The 23,475-nt window shown below is 49.6% G+C and overlaps 1 protein-coding gene across 1 annotated transcript; it reads left to right on the top strand.

Moving 5' to 3' along the window:
• The first annotated feature begins 4,735 nt into the window (after nucleotides 1-4,735).
• LOC121477841 lies at nucleotides 4,736-23,423 on the top strand. Its single transcript, XM_041732374.1, has 14 exons — nucleotides 4,736-4,847; nucleotides 5,916-6,132; nucleotides 7,413-7,517; nucleotides 8,595-8,726; nucleotides 9,459-9,543; nucleotides 9,641-9,704; nucleotides 10,077-10,162; nucleotides 10,995-11,177; nucleotides 14,491-14,643; nucleotides 15,813-15,880; nucleotides 16,124-16,169; nucleotides 18,279-18,342; nucleotides 21,171-21,250; nucleotides 23,391-23,423. Exons 1-14 carry the CDS (start codon nucleotides 4,736-4,738, stop codon nucleotides 23,421-23,423), a joined length of 1,428 nt encoding a protein of 475 aa, XP_041588308.1.
• Nucleotides 23,424-23,475: the final 52 nt, after the last annotated feature.

The following is a 23,475-nucleotide window of genomic DNA, read 5'->3' as shown; positions in this document are numbered from 1 at the left end:
TTGCCATCTACATCCCCACGCATCACATTCCATTATTTTCCCGAATCATGACTGAGTCTGGATTTGAACCCTCTCTCACCATGAAGATGAGAAAGTCGATCACCTGTTTGGGGCGGGACCCTTCCAGCTCCCTAGGATTGTATAAGGATGTGAGGGGAAGGAGCACTTTGAGGAGCCTGAAAGATGGAGCAGGGCTTCTAGTCTTCGGTCCCATCTGGTCCCAGGGATGGCATTTCTGTCTCACCCCATGACCTTGTTGATGCCAAGGGTTCAAAAGACTGGCCAAATGAGGGCACTTCTCCAAGACAGCCATGGGTCCCGGGTTCCAGCCACCCATGATCAGTTCCTGGAGGAGGGGCACCCTGGAGGTTGGTGGATAAATAACCTGCTTCCTCACCCATCGGGGCAGGGAGGAACTCCACACTGGCTCCCACAGCACCCCACAGGACCAAACCCAGGTGCCCACGGGGATCACTTACTTACTAACACCTTTACAGGCTGGGCCAGCTCCTTCCCCGCCTCTCTTTCCCCCTCTACCGGCATCTCCTGGGATCGCCGCTCAAATCAGCCACCTGCCCTCAAATCCTGCTCTCAGGATGGCTTCTGGGGAAGCCAAACCAAGACCAGCATGTGCTCTGCAGGTATGGTGCTAAGGGTGTCACAGACTTCCCCCGTCCAGGCTTCCCCGCAGCCTCTGGCAGCCCCACATGACAAATGAAGAGACCGAGACTCTGACAACTCAACATGACCACCAACCAGCCCCCAACCACTAGCCCACACCACCTCCCTCCACTTTGTGCTCCTTCATCACCTCTCCCCCTTCTCCACTTCCCATAAAGAGGAGAAAGGCTGTCTTCTGCACCAGCCTCCTTCTGTTTGGGCCCCAAAATGCAACCGCCCTCAATGCACCCCTAAGGCAAGAACCCTCAGACCAGAAGCTCCAAGACTCCACCGCCTTCCTGGGCTAGGGGAGGGAAAACACTGCCTCCTTCTGAGTCTTAGCAGCAGCAGCAAATAAAAAACACCAAGTGATATCTCAGTCAGTTATCCTGCCCCAAAGGAATTATTACTGTCTCTGTCTTACAGATGAGATCAAGTAGCACACAGCCAGTGAGATGATGGGAACCCAAGCCTCACTCCTTTGTCCAGCCTCCCACCTGAATCCTTGGCAGGACAGTGGCCCACTTTCTTACTTCTCAAAATACCAGTGACAGCTAAACAGCCTCTAGTCTCTGACAGCCACTCAGTCCCTGGCATAGTTTAGTACTTAGTGCACTTCCTGCGAGATTAACATTCTCATTTTACAGATCAATAAACTGAGGCTCAGAGACAGACTATCCTGGTGTCTCGTACCTCTCTATGTCTTTCCCACAGCTTCCCTTTCATGAAGGAGACCCTCCAGAAATTCCCCATTTCTCAGCAGAGATTAGTCAATGAGGTAAACAGACAACCCACGGGGCTCCCGCCAAATTCGTCCCTCCTGTCCAGTTTAGAAAGGCCAGATTTGGGAAGAGAAGGGAGAGCTACATGCTTCCACCAACATCCTGCTCCAGGCCTCAGTGACTCAGAGAAGGAAATTGCCCCAGAGCCTTTCTGTGCTCCAGGCAGAAGGAGCACAGAAACTTGGCAGTAATGTTGAGACACTATCAACAGAGATGAGGGGTATCCACCAACTTTGAAAGCATCTTCCAGGGACTCCTAGGTGGCCCAGTCAGTTAAACATCTGACTCTGGATTTCAGCTCAGGTTGTGATCTAGGGTTGTGGGATTGAGCCCTGAGTCCAGCTCTATGCTCAGCGTGGAGTCTGCTTGGGATTCTCTCTCCCTCTCCCTCTGCCTCTCTTCCCAGCTCAAATAATCTTTAAAAAAAAAAAAAAAGGCATCTTCCAACCAAAAAGTCCATGATTTCATGACTGAGATTTTAGAATAGGTACATCCCATTGAAAATATGCCACTGATTCATACTAACTCTAGCCATTTGCTTTTGACATTAGCCAAAGCGAGAACTTCAGAACTATCTAACATCAACCTTGCATTTCCCAGGCAGCTGCTGCCTCCCAGAACCCACTCTTCCACCACCAGCCCCTCTGCCCTGAGTGTTCAGCTGAAGACTAGAGTTTAACACCTGCCCTGACCATGCCTCTGAGTTGTCAATGGGAAGAGAGTTAATCACAGGGAGAATCCTTAGAAAATCTAAAAGCTACCTAGAGATGAATACAAGTGCCATTCAGATGACCATGGCAGCAGTTAATGAAGGAGTCCATGCTGACATGGCCAGCTGTGCCCACTCACAATGGTGGCACCAGGATTTCCACGTAAGAGGACCTTTGCATACTGAATTTCCCTTTCACTAGGTATCCAGTCCCTTCTCTAGGCCCAGATTTCAAATCCTACTTTTGCCATGGTGGACATGCTGTGCAACCTTGAGCAAATCACTTAACCTCTCTAAGCCTCAATTTTCTCCCCTCTAAGATGGAAATTAAAATGAATAACTTTTTTGAACCCTTCCTATGGTTCAGGCCCTATGCTGCTGACATCTATATGAGTTCCCTCAATGAATCTTCACAAATACCAAAAAAAGTACGTAGATTTATTATTCCCATTTTATAGATGTCAAAAGTGAGGCTCAAAAGAAAAACTTGCCCACAGCTACACAGCTACTGAGTGACAGTGGTGATTTGAACCCAGGCCTGTCTGGCTGCAGAGGCATGACACAGAACCATGTAATGAAAGGGCTGGCTCTCCCACACGTCGGCTGTCTTCCACACACACACCCCAACACACTCCCTTACTCACTTAGGTTCTGTGACTGCCACATCCTGTATCCATGTATCGGCAGCTTCCTCGGGCCCCTCCCAAGAGCTGAAGTCCTCGCCCCAGGCTCTGCAGCTCTGATGTCATTCCTAAGGTAAAGGGCCCACCCCCAAACCCGCAGAGCCCCCACTCTCCTACCCCTCCTCCCCTGAGGTCTGTAGGCCCCGGGCCCAGTGCCTGCCTGCCAGGCCTCAATGATGAGCGCTATCAGTTTTGGCCAGAAGCCCCTCTGCTGCCTGATGCCAAGAGGACTCCTTCCTCCACTGAACAGCTCCTCTGATCACAGCCCTGGCCCCACCCAGCCGGGCTTCAGAGCTCAGGTTATAAAAATTGTGCCTTTCGGGGAGGCTGGAGACAGAGACCAAGGAGATTCCGGGCAATCCTGTTATTAGAGAGGTAAGGACAAGGAGGGCACTTCTCAAATGCTCTTGGAGCACCCATGATAATGTGAAGTGGTGCACAGGTCCTTAATGGTTGGAATCCAAGCTCTGCCACCTGTGTGACCTTGGGCGATTCATTTCTCCACTCTGAGCCTGTTTTGTCATCTGATAATTGGACTTGCAATCCATGATCCCAGACCATTGTGGTGAGGACTCAGTGATGAAGCTTTACAATGTTCTCGGCATGGTGCCTGCCCCATAGTAAGCACTCAAGCAGACGTTAGGGCTGGTATGGATGATTTAAGGCAAGAGGGAGAGAGAGCTGGGAGACGGTGTGATGTATGGAGGGGAGGAAGAGAGGAGAGGCCAACTTGGGTGAACTGGTTGAGAAAAATGCCAAAATAGGAACTGACTAAACCCTGGTAGGATGAATCGGGGTGAATTTCAGACCAGCCTGGAAGCAAAAATGTGAATATTTAATGCCACAAGAACAAATTTTCCTGTCCAAAACTCACATATACAAATGAATAAATACATTTTATTATTACCCAAAGTAATCACTGTTTTGAGCTCCTATGCCACCAAGCAACATAGGACTGGATACTACTAATTCAAGGCATTACCAGGATTTTCTCAGGTACTTCAGAATAGTCTCAGCCTTTGGGGGGCCTCCTGTCCTTCTCTGAGGGCAGCATTTACCCTCCCGGTGGCTGATTCATGGGAGTGGCATGGGAGGTGCAGCGGTGGCTCCTCAGTGTGCCCTGTGAATGCTGGAGAGGTCTGCATCCCAGCTGGTCTCTGCCTCGTAGTTCCAGAGACTGCCCACTTGGAGGGCTCCCTGCCTATGTCCTTTGGTCACTGGGGCATTTCATCTGGGCAGAGCTGAAGTTCAGCTGATAAGAACCTGTACGAACATCCTGGCTGAAATATTGAAATAGTTCCCTACTAGAGCTGGCAAAGAGCTGTGGCTTCCAGCCCCTCCCTGTGACGCCCAGCCCAGCCAGTCTAATACCTACCCCAGGACCTTCATCCCTTGTCCTCCCCCAAGATCCAGAAACCTCCATAGTTCAAAGGGAATAGTACATCTTCTGACACCTCACAGTATCACCCAGCCACATTAACAGGTGCTGAGCACACTGCTTGCTGAGTGCTCTGCACGTACTGTTGAATGTATTCCTCACAACAACCTATGTTTATCTCCACTTTACAGATGAGAACACTGAAGCACAGAGAGGTCATGTAAGTTGTTCAGGGTCACACAGTCAAGAAGTAACAGAGCCTGGATTTGAAAGCAGTCCACACAATGGGGAAGGGCATTCCAGGAAGAAGGAAACAAAAGCACTAGTGTGAGGTGGTGAGAAGTATAGCCTGTGTACCAGGACATGCAGATCTGGACCTAGGGGGAAAGGCAAGGAGAGGAAAGTTAGACAGAGGTTCCGGGGGAGGCAGAGCTAGGAGACCCTAGACAACGGGTCCCCAGTGGGGACATGGAGGTGGCTACTGGGGTTCCCAGCTCTATGTCCACAGGTCCTGACTGGGAGGATGCTGCTGTTCTGCTGGGGGTTACTGCTATGCTGGGGGCTGTTGCCCCAGGCTCAAGGGGAGGCCCAGCACCAGCTCTTCCTGCGAATCAGCAAGAATCAGCTGGAAACAGGTAAAATTTAAGGAGAGGTCTTCAGGAGGGCAGATCTCAGGGAAGGGCAGGAATGGGAGAAGGTACCACTTCCTTCCCCAAGGCTTTGTTTTCTGGCCTCCCCATCACCAGAAGCAGAATTTGCCTTCCTTCACCCAGACCTGACCTCATTCTTCACCTGCTCTAACACTTGCTTGGTTCCCTAGTGCCCTCAGGAGAAGCTCCAGGCTCCTCATCTTGGCATTCAAGGCCCTGCATTCCCTGTCTCTTCCACTGCCACCTGCCCTGACTTCTTATCCTTCCCAGCCTCTTTCTCTTCCTGTGCTATTTCTTCCACCTACAATTCTCTTTCTCTCCTTCCCAACATAGTGAATTCTGTCTGCCTCATCCTTTAAGGCAAAGCTCTAACAGTCCATCCCAGTTTTCCCAGGAAGAAGGAGTCTCCTTCATCTGGGCTCCCACAGCCCTTTGGTGAAGCCTCATCTATGGCATGACCTGATGTATTACAATACCCTATCTGTCTGTCTCTCTCCCTCTTGACAATGAACTCCTTATTGCCCATCTACTTCCTACCCCATTCACCACTGTCTAGCCTCACTGAACTTTCAGTTCCATAAATTCACCAGACTCATTACCACCTCAGGGCTTTGCACATACTGTTCCTTCTACCTACATTGCTCTCCTCCCTGATCTTGCAATAATGGATTCCTTCACTTTATTCAGGTCTCAGCTCAAATGCCTCCTTCTCAGAGAGGCTTTCTCTGACAACTCTATCTAATATAGACCTCACCCCAGTCATGTTCCAACTCAGCTCCATCTTATTTCCTTTGAAGCATTTATTTACTTTCAAAAATTACCCTGTTTGCTTATCTGAGTGCCCAATTCTTGTCTGTCTCTCCCACTAACATGTACACTCTATAGGCCCAGGCTACCCACTGTTCCTGTTCCCTGAGCCCAAAACAGAGTGTGCACTTAATAAGTACCTGTCGCTAAATCTAAATTGCTGACTCTGAGCTGGTGCTAGTGAGCATTTGCTGAATGACTAAATGAAAGGTAAGCCCCACCTTGAGGAGAGGCTTGTGTCCTCAGACATTTCAGACCTGTTCTCGGAACACCACGTCCTGGACCGCCTGGCCAAGATTCCTGTGACGGGGGCCACAAGTGAAGGTGTCGCCATCCTAGACCACCTGCCCTTCGTAAGAGAAGGCCTCTCCAAGAAGAGCAGTGGGCTTGATCTGTCACTGGTGGGGGACCTGCTCTCGGGGAAGAGCCTCCCACTACTGAGGGAGCTGCTCCAGGCAGACGGGTGAGTCTGCAGAGGCTGCCTCTGGTCTTTCCTCCCCCTTCAGGCTCAGCCGTTTAGGGCAGGTGTCCTTGGAGGTTCTCTATAGCCTGGAAAGCATTCAGCAAGTGCATCTTTAGCGTTCTAAATCTCTCCGAGCCACTTAGAACTGTCCAAGGAACAAAGCACAGTCTAAATCAAGGATGTCAGCCTGGTGGCCCTCCAGACCTCTACATTCAGCCTATACCTGGGTATTGCAAACTTGCATAGTGTTTTTTAAGTATTTCCATTTTTAAAAATTAAACCATTTTAATGAATTGCCAATATTTAAAAATCAAGGGTTTGTTTTTTGTTTTTAGATTTTATTTATTTATTCATGAGAGACAGAGAGAGAGAGAGAGAGAAGGAGGCAGGGAGGGAGAGAGAGAGGCAGAGACAGGCAGAGGGAGAAGCAGACTCCATGCAGGGAGCCCGACGTGGGACTTCATCCTGGAACTCCAGGATCATGCCCTGGGCCGAAGGCAGGCACTAAACCACTGAGCCACCCAGGGATCCCCAAATCAAGGGATTTTAATCAAAATCTAGGTTTTCTGATTGTATAGGTTGTTAGGGCTGCCATAACGAAGTACCACAAACTGTGCCTTAAACAACAGGAATTCATTGTGTCACAGTTCTAGAGGCTGAAAGTCCAAGACCAAGGTGTGGGCACGGCTGCACCCACGCCTCTCTCCTAATTTGGGACATTTTGCTGCCCATTCTAGCGGGTACCAGATGACTCACCAGCTTGTATCTAATGTTCAAAAAGTGCTCTGGGCTCCTCTCACCTCAGGGAGATGCTGGGAACTGACATCACTGAAGGGAGTAGAAGGCTCATGTCCTCCCTCCAGAACACTTGGCAGGGCAGATGGCCCCTCCGCGGATGGCGGTTGGGATGGCAGTTGGGATCACCAGCCATCTTGCTTTCTCTGATGCTTGCTTGCTTCCCTCTTGCAGAATGCCTATACTTGAATTCAGGCAGTCTCAATGCACATAGACAGCCTATCCACTATATTCTCCCCATTTTGTAGAGGGTGATACTGAGGCCAAAAGAAGGGAAGGGACTCAGCCAGGTGTTCAAGGTTTGGAGGCTGGAACTACAGCCCCATTGTTCTTCATCTGGGCTGGGGATCAGGGATAGGGTTGTCCCAAAACTGTTCAGACTCCCCTTGGGGCCCACCCTTATTCCAGCCAACCAAGATACACACACTCTACAGAACAACAGTGGCCTTACCAGGCCATACCAACACCCCCCAAACCTCTCACAGGTTGGTCATAGAAGATGTTAAAGGACCTGAGGTTACCCTGCAAATCCTGAGCGACAGCCTGCTGCAGGTCACATTGCGAAGCAAACTATACCTCTCGCTCCCGGAGTGAGTACACTGGGTTCACCCTCCCAACCTTCCTCAGAGCCAGGCAGGCCAACCCCTAATTGCTATGACTCAAGAGGCAGCCATGCAGGGCTACACAAAGCTTCCTGCCTATGTCACCAGAAGGGTCATAATAATTCTTGCCACTTGGGCGTGTTTCCAACTCGTTTTTACTGATGGGGAAACCAAGGTACAGAGTGGGAGAGGGACCTGCCCAGGATCATACAGTGAGTCAGCAGCAGAGACTGGATAAAACCCTCTGACCCCCACATCAGGGAACATGTGCCGCTCTGAGTGACAGGCAGACACATTAACAGGATGATCTGAGGAGGGTCTGGTGCAAGCACCTTAGTGTATGGCATAACTGGACTGCACTCCCACTCACCATCCAGGCAACTTGAAAAGGGCATCTGCTCCCTGGGCCTCAGTTCCACATCTACAAAATGGGTGTATGATCCAGTCCACTCCTGCACTTGGCTGCTGTGAGCATTCACTGCCGCCCTGAGAGCTTGGATCACCCACTAAGCTGTGGGTGATGCTGCTGACCTGGGGTTGCAAGCAGCAGCAACAGAGGGAGTGCTACGGGTGGTGACTGCACATGAAACAAATCTTCTTAAATGCCCTTTAGGAATATGTCCACTCCTCATTTTCTTATAATATGTAGCCTTCTTGGTCTAGCTTCCCTTTTTAATAGACAAGTGAGCACAAAGAAATATTTCTTTTGATAGAGATGTGGACACAGAGAAATATTTCTCTCCTATATGATAAATGTGTCATCACCCTTGTGGTGATGTGCAGTAAACACACAGTTTGACCTGTGGCCTAGTGGGGACTGGAGCACCTGGAGTACCTGTGGCCCACCTCGAGGTCACCATCAGCCCCAGGTGATTGCCCCACTGCAAGGATGTGAGCGGGTATTGTCAGATCTCTCAGATTTTCCAAAGTATGAGATCTGTATCTTTAATGACCTCTCCTAGTTTTTCATGAGCCCTGCAGGCAGCTGCAGGCCACCAGCCTATGACTTCTGGCCTCCACACTGGGCTGTGGCTTGCAGCCTGCCTAGACATACTGCCCCTACAGGATACTGCGGCTCAAAGTCACCAAGAACATTCGCATTGGGGTACGGCTGGAACATACGGGGAACAAGACCAAGGTGGTCTTCGAGGAGTGCCACACCCCACCAGGATACCTAAGCATCAAGGTTCTGGAGCAGTGAGTACCTGCCCACACCCATGCCCCCACTTCCTGTACTGCTCCTGCTGCCCTGCCCTTCACTGAGACTCACCGCTGGGGCTGCCTCTTCCCAGCCTCATTCTCAGTGACCAAGGGCATCAGGGATAGGACCATCTCCATGGCTACAAGCTGCACACCCCATCCATCAGCATTTCCTCCCTCCACATGGAATGCCATGGCTGAGCGTGGGCATCCACCCAGGTCAAATCTCAGCGTGGCTGCTTCCTATCTCAGGGGCCCTGTACAAGCTATTTGACTTCTAGAGCCTGTTTCCTCACCAGTAAAATGGGATTGCCCACAAAACCCAGCCAGCACAGGGTGCCTATGGGGAAAAGATGGCCTAACCCCGGTGCTGAGATAACCTTAGCACAAAAACCACCTCCTCCCAGAAGCCTTCCCTGACTCTCCCTCCTTGAAAAATCCCAGAGATCTTTATCAGAGAGGAAATAAAGAGATAGACACTGGGAGGGACAATCAGGAAGAAATAAAGAGGAAGAAGTCATAGAGAAAGAGAGTAAAGGCATGAAGGGAATAAAACAGAAAAGGAAAGGATAGGGGTGGGAGAGAAGAAAAGAGACACCAGGAAGGAAGCAGCCACCCTAGAGTTCCCAAACAATACCAGTCCACCAGCCCTGCCATGGACTCCTGCCCCTGGCCTCAGTTTCCCCTTCCCTGGTGTCTCAGACCCCACCTGCTCCCCCCCATCACTAGGATGGACCCCCTCCTGGTGAACGAAGCTCTGGAGTTGGTGACAAGTGTCCTGGATGAGGCATTGCCCTTCCTCCTGCAGAAGATAGTATGTTGTTTATCCTCCTCTGCCTCCTAGAAGAAGGGTGTGACCCCAAGGGAGAGCCCCTCAACCTGACAAGGACCCCGTCATACCTTCCCTGCAGGTGTGCCCCCTGGCCACGACTCTACTCAACTCACTGCTGGAAGGCCTGCTGCATGTCACTCTACGTATGTTCTAGGCTCTGAGAATACAACAGAAACCAAACAAAGCCTATCCGCAGGGAGCCTACTTTCTAGTGGGGGCAAGAAAGGGCACTATGCCTTATGACCTTGGGAAGTCATTTCCCCTGGAGCCTGTTTCCATCTGTAAAATGGGACTAATCCTAGGCATACAAAGTAGATCACACTGTTGTAATAACACACATAACCTGGCACAGAGTTGTTGCTCAATAAATGTTCATTGTCACAAGAAGCACAGACCTAACCCATGAGGATGTTCGAGCTACACAGAGAAGGAGAACAAATTTCTCCCCTCCCTCGCTGCCTCCCCACACCCTTCCACCCTTCCCCAGGGGAAGCTGAGTCCTGGTATCATTGCAGCCCCAACCATCTCAGGCCCAGAAGACTTCCAGTACTATGTCACCACCACGGAGTTCACAGAAGAAGCCATCCTGATGAAAGTCCGAGTAAGCCACTCCCCTTTCCTCCTGCCAGCCAGGGCAGACCATCTGGGAACATCAACTGGCCTGGGGGAGGATGGGCAAAGAGGAAAGTGAGGCAGGGCTTCTCTGGATAGGAGGCATAAAGAGGAGAAGGAGGAGGAGCAGGTAAAAGGAGGTGGCAGGAAAGAGGAGGAGAGAGAGAAGGAAGGAGAAGGAAGGGGACACCTAGCAGGTCCCTGCCCTCGGGGGCTGATGCTGAGCCCAGAGAGTCCCTCCTCACTCCTGGACAGCAGGAGTAGCCATAGGGCTGCGTGTCCATGAGCAGGGAGCAGGCTCCAACAAGAGGGTAGGTGGGGCAGTTCAGGGGTGCAGAATCATGCGTAACACCCAGCTGGAAGGGAACCCTCAGATGGGGAAACTGAGATGCAGAGAAGGGATGAGGCTGGCTGCCCAATTCCTGTTCACTTCCTCTTCCCCACGGGAGGGTCTGGAGGGGGGGTCAAGTGGACAGGAAGGATTTGAGTGGATGGGCAGGAGGCATTGTTCACAAAGGCACAGAGAAGGGAATAGAATCAGATAAGGGAGAAGCAAGGGGAGAACTCCTGGGTTCAAAACCCAGCTCCACCTCTGACCATGTGTAGGACCTCACGTTACCCCTCTGGGTTTCAGTTTCCTCATTTGTCAAACGAGGACAGTGATAGTTCCCATCTCATGGCACCCTTGTAAGGTTGAAATGAGATTGTGCAGGTGTGTTCAGCACTGCCTAGCACACAATGAGCCCTTGATATCGGTTACAGCTGTAACCAGTTGCTGGCCAGAGGAAATGTTGCCCTGAATTTCCCCTTCTTTTCTGAAGCTTGTGACGCCCTGCAGCCCCGGCCACAGACCCCAAAGGCCTGCCCTCCTGACCCCCGAACCTCTTCCAAAATTAGCCGAAGGCAGCATGGCGGACCTGGCTTTTGGGCTAGAAACCTACAATGATATCCTGTCCTGCCTCTACACCAGCAAGGAGATCCGTGTGGAACCCCAGGACTCGAAAGTGAGTACTCAGGAAAGGAGAGTACATGACATTATTGCTCTACTTTTCATATGAAGAAACTAAGGCCCAGCTGGCAGAAGTGCCTTTCTGGGTAGACCTAGGTAAGTCACTTCTCTTTGGACCTCCCTGGAGAACTCCTATTCAGCTTTCAGAACCCAGCATATAAGTCCCATCCTCTAGGAAGATTTCCTTGAACATCCAGGTCCATTTATTATTTCTCTCTTCATAACACTTATCCATTCATTCATGCCACAAATATTAATTGAAAGCCTACTATGTGCCAGGCCCCGTGCACCCAGGGTCTCTGCCCTTGCAGAGCTCAAAGTCAAGGAGGAGAACAGAAACTGAACAAGAAAACAGTCAGATAAATAAAACAATTTATCTTATTTGTAATAAGAGCAATGGATCAGCAAGTGACTAGTGGAGATGACAGGGCTACCTGGGGTGCTGCAGTCAGTGAAGACGTCTCCGGGGAGGTGGCCTGAATGCTGACAAGGAGGTACACACATAGAGGTCTGCAAGAAGAGCAAGTGCCCAGGGTCAATGACGGGATCAAATGAGGGAGAAATCCAAGTACATCGTTGCTTCTAGCAGCTCCTCACCACACTGAATGAAACCCACTCTCCTCCCTGTAGTTCCCCGCCAGCCTCTCCAGCTCTGTCTCCTTACCCACTTCACTCCAGCCACACAGGCTGAGCTGGTACCCACTTCAGGGCCTTTGTATGTGCTGGTCTCTCTGCCTGGAACATTCTTCCTGCCACTGTTGGTCTCAGCGTAAACATCATCTCCTCAGAGAGCCCCTCCTTGACTAACGCATCTAAATACCTAAAATAAGCCTCCCCGTCTCCCCCCACTTCCTCTCTCTTTTTCTTTCTGTCCCTTTCCCTTCAAAACACTGATCACACTATGTGTGTGTGTGAGTAAAGTTGTATATCCAAAGGCATATGTATACTCATACACATACATGTAGGTGTATTTGTGTTTACTTATTTAACTCTCCATGTTTACTGTCTCCCCCACTTTGAGGACAGGGACTATGGATGGTATACTATGTCTACAGCATCCAGTAGGTACTCCATAAACACGGAAATACAAAATCCTAAGACCCATATCCAGAGATCCAACGTTACTGCTTCAATTTTTACATGAAGACACAAAGGCCCACATAGGGAAAGTGACTTGCCCAAGGTGACCCACCGGGTGGGATCAGGAGCGGAGCCAGGCTCCCCATGCTGTTCCCTCCTTCCCACACAGGTGTGGCAGCTCTGTGACGGTTAAGTGAACACGGTAATTCCATGTCTACAGAAATTCTTACACCAGTGGGCAAAGGTATTTGTACAAGAGTGCTCTTTATACCTTCACTTGCTACAGAGTGAAAAATAAAGTTAACCTAGGTGGCCATCAATAAGAAATTGGTAAAATGAGCTAGTTATGGTCATATTAGGTAGAACACTATGCAAGTGTTAAAAAGACTTAGGTTGTTCTATATATACTGATATTGAGAGAAAAATGACCATGATTAGAATGTTCTCATCTGGGACACCTGGGTGGCTCAGCAGTTGAGCGTCTGCCTTCAGCTCAGGGCGTGATCCCAGAGTTCCGGGATCGAGTCCCACATGGAGCTCCCTGCATGGAACCTGCTTCTTTCTCTGCCTATGTCTCTGCCTCTCTCTCTCATGAATAAATTTTTAAAAAATAAAATCTTTAAAAAAAATGTTCTCATCTATGCATGCTTAAATGTGTGTAGAGAACAGGATATACTCCAAAATGCCAACAGTAGTTACCCTGAAAATAGGATTTGGAGTAAAAGGGGAAGAGGTGTTGGGGTAGACTTGTACTTCTTACTTTATACATTTTTTATTTTTTATCATGATTTATGATTTTCAAAAACCAATGGGGTATGGATAGATGGATAAAAGTGTGATAATGGAAGTATAGGAAATGTTTATTGAAGAATCTAGGTGATAAGTATACAAATGTTCCTATAAAATTCTTTCAATTTTGCTGCATATGTGGGAATTTTCACAGTAAAAATTGGGAGGAAATCACTGAAACAACAAAATGTTAACATTTCCAGATATATCATGGTGAGAAACCAGGTGAATGGTTCCTCCCATGTTGACAATGACTAATGTGCAGGTAGTGCATTCAGTTGAAAGCAATTATATAAAATTCACTGAATCCCATTGACACCCCTACCCGGAAGCTGCTCAGAACAGATCTACAAGATTCTAAAAGCCACCCATTTTGCTCTTTTTCCAAGCTGCCAAACTCATTCAGCTGTTGTCACTGGGAGAGCTGGAGCCTGGGCTCCCAATGGGTGTGTTACCATCTTCCTTCCCCTCCAGCACCACAGCCAGGATCTCAGGGAAGAGTCTGGGATGGGGGCAGGGTTGGGTCACATAAGCATGTTCCATCTGGCCAGAGTTACCTACTGTGAGCTCCAAAATTCACTGCACTTACGTCACAGGTCATGAGGTTAGAGGAGTTGATTCGAGCGAGGCACTTTGCTCATCACCCTGCCTAGGGACCATGGCCAGGGTGCTAGCGTTATTACTCACTCTTGAACAGGTCCCTGACCCTGCTAAGGCACACCTACTGAAGCAGACAGATGTGCACATGCGAGACAATAGTGAGCAGTGACTATGTGCCAGGCCCCTCCACCTATATCAACATAATCTGAGACACCTCATGCTTCATCCCATTTTCATATATGAGCAAACTGAGGCATGGCAAGATGAATTCTGTTGCCCAAGCTCACACTGCTCAGTAAACGGCAGAACCAGGATTTAAATCCAGTCCTGGACTCCAGAATCCATGCTCAGTGCCCTCTCTCCAAAGGCTATTAGAATATGGCATCTGATGAACAAACGAGAGCAGCAGATAACAGTAGCATTACGAGCTGCTGGGCTCTATCCTAAGCACTCTACATGACTGAATTCATCCAATCCACATAACAACCTTATGGAGTAGGAAGGATTATCCTTATTTTACAAGTGTGAAAACAGAGAGGTAAAGCAACTTGTCTCAGGCCACACAGCCTACAAGTGGTGGAGTGGGGATTCTGGCTCCAAACTCTATGTCCTTTCTTGCTACTCATGCCCAAGGACAGGAGAATGTGATCTTACCTTAAAGGAGCTTAGAGAGGTTAAGTAAACTTTCCAAGGCCATGCAGCAAGTTGCAGCAGAGCTATAATACCACCTCGGAGACCCTGACACCTTAGATGATCCTGTTCCGATTCCTCCAAGCTGGGAGTTAAGGAACTCCATCCTCTCTATCTGTCTGCACCTTTTCTGCTTTAACCTCATTCAGACTCCTAATCAATCCAGAGGAAATGTGAGACTGACCATCAGCACTCCCGACCCTCCCACTGTCCACATTGACGGCCACACCGCCACCATCACCCAGCCAGGCTCGCTGATGCTGCTGGCGCCTAGCAACACTTCCTCTGTCTCAGTTTCCTGGGTGAGTAAGCCTTGAAATTCTTTGTTCCTCAGGAAGGCCTGGGTCTACTTGGGGGCACCTCCAGGGCCAGCTGACTGAGGCAGCGCCAGACCTCACTGCCAGACCCCAGTGCCCTATCACATGCTAATATTTGATCAGTCCACACCCAAATAGCTGTGCCTGTTGTCAGAACATTAGAATTGAGCACCTGCTCCCCTGAATTCAGCTTCCAGTGTTCCCCCAAGGACCTCCTCAGCAACTAAGGGGTTGGCCTCTGACAACCTCTGCTCAGTGCCTTGCAGGTACTTGTCAAGTCTTCTGACTGTCTTCCCTGGACATGGCTGCATTGGAAGCCCTTGTCCACAAACTGAGGAGAAAGATCAGAGAAAACAGTTCATAAGGGGCTCAGCATGTCTGTGTTCTCTATTTCTGGGGAAATACAGCTTCCTTCAAAGTCTCCACCTCTTTATTCTGAGCCCCCTTGGAATTCCCATTTCCCATTCCACAGACCTTAAAATTGGGAAGGTACCTCAGACAAGGAGGACCAGAGGGTTGCTCCACCACAGGTGAGCCCAGCAGCATCCAATGTATACATAGGACCTTGGGATCTTAGTTAGCATGACTCTGTGGTCAAGAAATTGGTCATCTCTGGGGCACCTACCTGGCTCAGTTGGAAAAGCATACAACTCTTGATCTCAGGGTTTTGAGTTCAAGCCCCATGTTGAGTGTAGAGATTACTTAAATAAGTAAATTAAAACTTTAAAAAAGAAGAAATCGGTCATCTCTGACTGGTAGTAAAAAGTCCTATTTCTGGTCTACAAGGTGACTGTGTGGATTATGGAAGCCCATAGACAACCCCCTCAAAACCAGAGTCCTCTGGCTTCCATCAATAGTGATGCTATGGCCAAGTACCTCATTGCAAAAAGTTTTCAATCCACTGGGCTGAGCCTCATACTCAGCCCCAGCCTTCCCTGGCTTCTGGGAGCACCAGCATCATCAGTGTCTCTCCCATGGTAACACCCACACAGGCATGATCTGAACACACATGACCAGCAGTTGGGGTGGAGGGAAAGGACCACATGAGAGGGACCAGCCCTCTCACAAGCACTCATGGTGGTCAGGGTGAAGGGAATCCCTCTAGCTGGAATATAAACTCCTCTCCTGTTCTGACCTAATTTCAATTCCCACAGAATCTCCTTTCAAAGGCTGTATTTTCCTCAAGAAATCAGGAATTAAAACTCCAGTTCGCTCCAAACAGGTAATGTTCTTCTGGTTTTGGATGTTCAGAAGAAATAAGAGGACTGACAGAGAGATGGGGGAGTAGGGGGCAGGAGTGTGGTCCGGGGTGCATTTCCATGCCCACTGTCAGCATGCACAGAGTGATGTATGAGGAGGGAGGAAGAAAAGGAGGGAGGGGGTGTTGTGTTGGAAGGTCACTGAGTGCTGCACCCTCAAGCAGCTGCCATGACCTGAAAGGGTGATGATCTCTTTTCTCTGGTAGCACTGCTGTCACCCTGGGCCCTTACCCTGCTGGCCTTGCAAAGCAGGTGAGTATCCCCTTACCTCTGGCCTCTCTCCATGGTTCTGAAGGACCCATCAGCAGGTCCCTGATTTAGGAAGGTGAAAGCTTCACTCTCTATCACTGATCTTACCTTGCCCTGGAATCCCACACCATATGGGGTCAGGGTAGCCCCCAGAACTTATCCACTTCACTCTTTCATACACTTAACAAATACCTACTAGGTGCCCAGCCTTGTCTTAGGTATTTGGGATATGTCAGTGAACAAAGCAAAGGATGCTGTCCTCGTGGAACTCAAAATCTAGCAGGATAAGGTCAGATAATGAACAATACACACAGTAAGGTAAACGATATAATATGGAATCAGGTGATAATGCTAGGAAAAGTAGAAGGAGGGCAGGGGATCAGGAGTGCAGGTGAAGGTAATACTAAAAAGGAAGATGGGGGAAAGGTCTAATTGAAAAGGTAAGTGTTTGAGTGAAGACTGGAGGACTTGATGGGAGAGAGCTATGGGGTTATGGGGAAGAGGGGACCCAAGCCCCAAGGCAAGGGTGTGTCTGATGGTTCAGGGAACAGTGAGGGGGCCAGGATGGCTGGATCAGAGAGTGGGAGGGGAGGTCAGAGAGTGAACATGGCCTACTGGGGTGGGGAGGGGGGCTGGATCTTCCTGAGTAAGATAAAAGTTGATGCAAGGTTCTGAGGACAGTAGTAGCAGACTGGAGAGGGCTGGAGCAGAGCCAGGAAGGCCACTGAGCAGGCTGGTAGAACAATGCAGAGGCTTGATGAGGCTTGGACAGGATGGTGGCAGGTGGCAGTGGGGTGGGGGGAGGAGTGGCCAGGTGCAAGACACATTCTGAACATAGAGCTGACAGGATTTCCTGCTGCATTGGATGTGGGGAAGAAGTGAGAGAGGTGTGCAGGATGATGGAACACCTCCTTCTCTACAAGTTGAAAACAGCCTTCTTTGGGAGAACATTCAGTTTGCACCCCCTTTCTGGGTTTCCACACCCATGGCCTCCCAGCTTAGTGTCCTGAGCCACCTCCGCCATCTGCACCCCATGTGGCAGTGAGGAGTTTCTGCTTAGTGTGATGAGTCTGGTCCCTCCTCACCCTTGGGGCACTGGCCCAACTTGTCAATGAGTCCACAGGTGGAACACACGGTCTCTTCCCTCAAGCACTGTTCTTGCTCCTACACTGAAAGTTTTTCATGCCCCTGCCTGTCTGAGAGAGGCCCCCTAAAGTAACTCCCCTTTTGCCCCACCCTGGGGATATCCCACCATCCTCCACTTCCACAAGACTATGAACCTCATTCTCTAGGCTTTAATAGGAGAAGGCTGCAAGATGGAAAAACAACAAGATGAAAGGACTGAACAAGAACATGTTACTGGGAAATACTTCAAAATTATCAGCCCTGCTGTATGAGACCTTGCTCTGGCCTTACTTGCATAGGATCCCAGGCATGAAAGGTCCTAAAGATTATCTTCCCAGGTCAATGTCCCTTCTAAGACATCATCAGAGGGCAGTCATCCAGACCAGGGCTGCTGTATATGGTTGCACAGGTCATGCACTGTACAAGCCACTGACATCATAGATAATACAGATACAAATATGTTTGTAACAGTCTCCCAGTACATGAGATAAGAATGTCTTTAAAAAGGGAAGTCTTTTTCCAATCTGTCCAAATGGATTGGGGCAGCCCTGATCAACCTCTTGAAACTCTTAAACATCCCAGGTAGCAGAAGGCTTGCTATCTCAATGAGAAAATTCCTGCCCCATTACCAAACTGGTCTAAGCATTGGAGAGCTCCTCCTCGGACTGACCCAAAGTTGGTCCCTGTGAAGCTCTGGTCCTGGGGTTTCCTCTGGCCCAACCTATTTGCTCTCTCCCTGGGCCATTCTACAGATATGAAGATAGCCCCTGTGACCTAGAGTGAGGGTAACTCTTTGTCAGGTCCCTCAACTTGCCCCAGGCCCTTCATTCTCCGGTCAGCTGGCTCCAATGCCCTTTATAAATGGAGCCCCCAGGACTATTTCTGATCTCCTTTGGGCACCTGTAGTGTGGAGGTGCCCAATTCCCATGATCAGAATCTGCCAACCCAGCCAAAATGACCTTCCTGTTCTTTTTTCATCTGTTGTAGGAAAAACGTTTGGAGGCCTTTCTCTTAGAGCTTCTGAACAGGATATTTTTGCCCCATCACAATGGTAAGCCCCCCATATTTCTCCCCATGCCCATATACCATGCAGCTTGGAATAGCATCAACTGTATCCAAAGCTCTGCATGGACAGCTGGTTTCTGCCTTGTCCCCTAGAGTTGGTCAAGAACTGCCCACGGGCAAGGCAGATGGAGGCAGGGTAGACACTGAAATTTGGAGTGTGGCAGATAGCGGGGTGGGAAGGGCCCTTGTTCTTTGCCCAGTCAGCTTGTGCTGAGAGGAGCTCAGAAGTGGGATGAGTGGCCAGGAAGGCTTCTTAGGGGAGGTGGGGGTTGGCATCTTGGAAAGTGAGAACAGGTAGGGGCCTTAGAGATGGTGGAGACCACAGTTCACAACTCCAGTGCTTTCAGGGTCCAGGGAGGTACCATTCCCAAAGGAAGCAGGTCAGGTGGGGCCGACAGCAAACATGCACTGCTGTAAGTGGGCAGCTAACACTCAGCTCAGTCAAACGTTGCCAATAGGGTGGATGTTTTGTATCTTAGAGAGACACTCTAAAGCTGAATTTTTTTGAGACATCACATCTATATTTAGCTATCAGCAACAAAACAGCACTGTCTTTGTTCCAGCTCCCTCAGAAGCAGATCCTGAGATAACAGACTGCAGGCAGATGTGAGGGAGATGACCCTAGGAAGTGGGAAGTGAGTTCTAAGGGAGTGTGGAGCCTAGTCAGGTTCCTCTGCTCCATAGAACTCACTGTTCTCCCTCCCCTGACACAATCTATGCAAAAATTGCCCACCTACTTACATGATTATTTGGTCAACGCCCATTACCTTAAACAAATGGTAAGCTGCCCAAGGGTGAGGACCCTGTTTGCTTTTCATTGTCTCCCCACACCCCGTCCAGTGCCTCCCATCCAGGTGACACTCCGGAAGTACATACAGGATAACCAGCTCAGACCTAACTCACCTTTGAGAAATCATCTGGCTTAGCTTCCTCCTTTTTCAAATGGGCTCACTGAAATTAAATGACTTATCCAAGGTCACACAGCAAGTCTGGCAGAGCTGAGCCAAGAACTGTGGCTTTTCTTCCCCCTTATAGGGGCATCTCTCTACACTCCAACTTGAGGACTCCTGTTAGGACTGCAGAGTAAGGCTAGAGATGTAGGCAGGAACTCAAATGCTGGTTGGGTTGAAGGGTTTGGCATCATTCTGTGGCCCTCAATAGCCAGGAAAAGTTCTGGGCATAAAGTAAGTAAATCTGTGTTCAAGAAGGGGGACCAGTTGGAGGTGGTGAACAGTGGTGATGAAAGGCCCAGCAAGGCAGCCAGAAAAAGAGTGTAGGTAAGCAAGGATGCAACCTCACCTGGCCAGTGCCTACCACAAGCAGCTTATTCAATAAGTGTATCTTAGATCCTCAACCAAAGAGAGCTATGGTGAGAGTCAAGAGATAACCCAGGAGCTATGTCTGGGTTCATGAAGCCTAGATAGTCTTGCAGGATCTAAACACCCAGGCCAGTTGGTTGTACAATGTTAGAAGGTGCCATTCACACTGGGGTCCTGTCCAAGCTCCCCCACAAGGAAGAAAGGAGCAGGGCCAAAGCCACTGAAGGAAATACGGGAGAACTGCCTGTAAGAAGCAGCCTAAGAGTGGGAAAATTGGCAGGGAAGAGATTCACAGAAGCCTCTGATGCAGGCAGGGTCATCTGGTCCCAACACAGAGAAAGGATTGCAACGAGGAGTTAGAAGGCTGGTGACAAGGCCTCTGCAAATCACAGGCCAGATGGGAGACCAGAGGCACCTGTCACTCTTCCTCCACCCTGCCTCTCACCTAACTGGGCTGGAATGATACAATGGGCCAGCAAGGGGGTATGAGACCCTCCCCTGAGCCCAGAGTGATGGTGGGGAGCCTGGGGGGGGGGGGTAAGAGCTGGTCAGTGCAAAATTTGGGGCAGGACGGGCCCATGCCAGGCCCTCAAAGTCAAATCTCAGAAATTCAGTTTGCCAAAAATCAACAGGCCAAATGGTTAATTCTTTGAAACTCAATTACAAAATGACCAATTCTCCAAGTTTACCATTTACCAACTTACCAAAAATTTACTCTAAGGACTACCTTTCATATATTTGATAAATGAGTATATTGATTAATATTTTCTTTAATATATTTAATGGATATTTTCTTATTATATAACCAAGTTCCTAGTGTTTTAAGGCTGATTTTTCAGTTTATACTGACTTGTTCCTAAACTTTTTCTGAGACATTTTGTTTCTGCCAACATTCTAGCATTTTCAGGAGCACATTGTTTCAGTTGTTTTCCTCAATTAAATGAAAAGAATGAAATTCATTAATAGAATCCTAAGATGCTTTCAACAAACCGAACATTCCTTAAAATGCTGCTAAGAATATCTCCACAAGAATGTGTTCAAAGTTACTGAAATTCTCCAAGAAGAAATTCCCTCAAGGCAGTTTTTTGGGGTTTTTTTTAAGATCTTATTTATTTATTCGTGACAGACACAGAGAGAAAGAGGCAGAGACACAGGCAGAGGGAGAAGCAGGCTCCATGCAGGGAGACCAACATGGGATCCCAGGTCTCCAGGATCACACCTCGGGCTGAAAGCGGTGCTAAACCGCTGGGCCACTGGGGCTGCCCTCAAGGCAGCTTTTGCATAAATGAGTAGAGTAGCTGTTTAGAGACCTGATTTTCTGGAGTGAGGTTACCTGATAAGGGATGGTGTCCCCTGAGAAAGGGGAGGAGAAAGGGGCCATGCCAAGTCCCTTCTCTGCTCTGGAAAGTGGAGCAGTCAGCCAGGGGCCAGCTGGCATGGCCCCACCCCACACTCATCAGGGCACTGAACTCTCCCCTACCCACACTTCTCACAGAGCTGCTCGGAGAACAAGACCTTCCGCTGCCCAACGTCAAGGGCATCTCCTTTGACCAGGCCCACGTGGAGCCCTCCAAGGTAAATGCTGAGAAAAAGAGCCTCCTGAGACACCCATGGGAGGTCAGAGCTCGAAGGGTCTTGGACCCCTACAGGTGCCTTGTCTTCATCCTGCAGGGGTAGAGGCTGAGTCTCAGGCAGAGGAGGCACTGCATGTGGCAAGCCCTTTACTTCCCTAGTCTCACCATCTCATAGCCCTCCTGGATATAAGGAGGGCTCACATTTATAGATGAAGAAACTGAGGCTCCATGAGGCTCCATGAATCCCTCAGGGAGCCAGGCCACTGGCTCACTGAAAGCTTCAATGCCTCACACAGAAGTTGTCACAATGAGCTCCATGAAGTTGATGTTATTATTTCTCCCATTTTACAAGGGAGGGAACTGAGGCTCAGAGAGGCAGAGACATTTGCCCAGGGTTCCAATTGGGGTTTATCTAATTTTAAAGCCTTCACCCTTAGCCAGGACCACCCACTAACCCCCTGCCCCCAGAACAGGGCTGTTGCCTCTGGCACCTGCTTTCTGTGAACTATCAGAGGGTAGAAACCCAGGCTGGCACTAGGTTGGCTAAATGTCACAGAGGTAAGATGAGGCCAACAAGCAGAGGGGCAAGAAAACTAGCAGAGGACCACAGAGGTGCCACCAAGGAAGAATGCCAGCTCTGAATCTGCCCCCAGAGTCACCCTGCCCCCTTGGCCTTCATTCCATCCCTCCGTGAGGTTAATCTGAGAAGTAGATGGGGTTGGTGGAAAGACATGCCCTTCATGTCTTCATTTCCCACCTTAACGAGACTCCCACTTAAACAGCAGTGCTGAAGGGGCTCTAGGGTCAGGGCAGAGAGACGATCAGATGGAACCTCCTGGCTGTGACATCGGGCAAGCCACTGCCCCTCCCTCAGCCTGTTGTCCCTATCTATAAAATGGAGATAAAGATAGACAGTGGAGGTGAGGGTTCCCCTCAGAGGCACAAGGAACTGCTAGGACCACTGATTTCACTCAGCCCTACTTTGACCCACCATCCCAGACATAAAATTTGAGCTTCAGGACCCTCAGCTCATGCCTGGTTCCCAGTCTTGATATTTGGGAGACACTAGAAACCTGCTTTCAAGAACCAGAAGTTACAGTGCCAGAGGCAGGAGAGAGCAGCAACAGTTTGTCTCATAAAACCCCAGATCCTCACCTGTGCTACTTCCCCACCCCATCCTCAGACCCCTACCCTATGCCCCACTCAACCAGGGGTGACCCTGGCAGGGAGGGGTCAGCCCAAGATGAGCTACTACAGGTAATACAGGGGCTAGGGCTGCTCCAGGAGTGATGCCACAACACCTGGCAAAGTGGGCCAGGAATGGCAGGGGTCCCTCTATAGTTCTGAATGCCAAAAATGGCCAAGTCAGAACACAGCTCCAGCAGCTCTCTCATAACCAGACCTACAGAGACAAGAGGAGACAGAGTGGGAGGACTCGTAGGCTCACTCACTGATTCACTTCTAGGCTGCCTCATACATTTGTGCCAGTTACATATTACACAACTCCAAAATGCACCACTCATACTATGGTACACAAACGACATCACCTGAAGTTGGGCAGCGCACAAAGTGCACATTCTTACATGGCCACCCTAATCACTCCCTCATTCATTCACTGTCACTAGTTCATTCTGTTAATATATATCACAGGCACTCTGTGCCTGGCCATGTGCCGAGTGATGCTAGGGCAAAGATAGGAGTTAGACCCAGTCCCTGAAACCTTCAAGAGCTTTTCCACCCTTCTGGTGGAAAAACAGGTACAGAAACAGATAGATTCCAGTAGCATGGTTTGGGCATTGTGGGTGGGAGCACGTAGAGGCTCTAGCTGGATGAGAGACCTACCTCAGGGTGACCACGGCAAGAGCCCCAGTGCATCAGAAATAGTAGAGGACTCTTGATAGATAGGTTTTCAGGAAGAGCTCCAAGGATTGATCTGTTCCTTCCTTCACAGACATTCTCAAGATCCTTCTTCCCCTGCACTCTGTCCCCTTGTCCAGTCTGTCCCTGACTCTGCCTTCTTGCCAACAGGGGAAGCTGTACCCTTAGGACACATACAACCCTACCCAAGATGGCGAGCTGGGATAGCTGGTTTTGTGGGCAGCGAGGACAGAGAGGGCATGTCTACCTGTTTCTATCCACAGGGTTATGTGCTCCTGACCGTTCCAGAGGAGTAGCCGGTTCTTACCGAAGGCCTGTCCCTCCCTCAGCCACAAGTGGTCTGGATCC

This window comes from Vulpes lagopus, chromosome 18 (genome assembly GCF_018345385.1).
Source record: "Vulpes lagopus strain Blue_001 chromosome 18, ASM1834538v1, whole genome shotgun sequence".
NCBI lineage: Eukaryota > Metazoa > Chordata > Mammalia > Carnivora > Canidae > Vulpes > Vulpes lagopus.
The sequence above is the reverse complement of the archived record's forward strand: the minus strand, read 5'-3'. Positions and strand labels throughout refer to the sequence as shown.

Bases quoted from the DNA above. Each gene is read 5' to 3' on its own strand.
- LOC121477841 (XM_041732374.1), top strand. From the start codon at position 4,736: ATGCTGCTGTTCTGCTGGGGGTTACTGCTATGCTGGGGGCTGTTGCCC. The intron at 6,133-7,412 runs GTGAGTCTGCAG...AACCTCTCACAG, and splicing joins GAGCTGCTCCAGGCAGACGG to GTTGGTCATAGAAGATGTTA. The intron at 9,544-9,640 runs GTATGTTGTTTA...CCTTCCCTGCAG, and splicing joins CCTTCCTCCTGCAGAAGATA to GTGTGCCCCCTGGCCACGAC.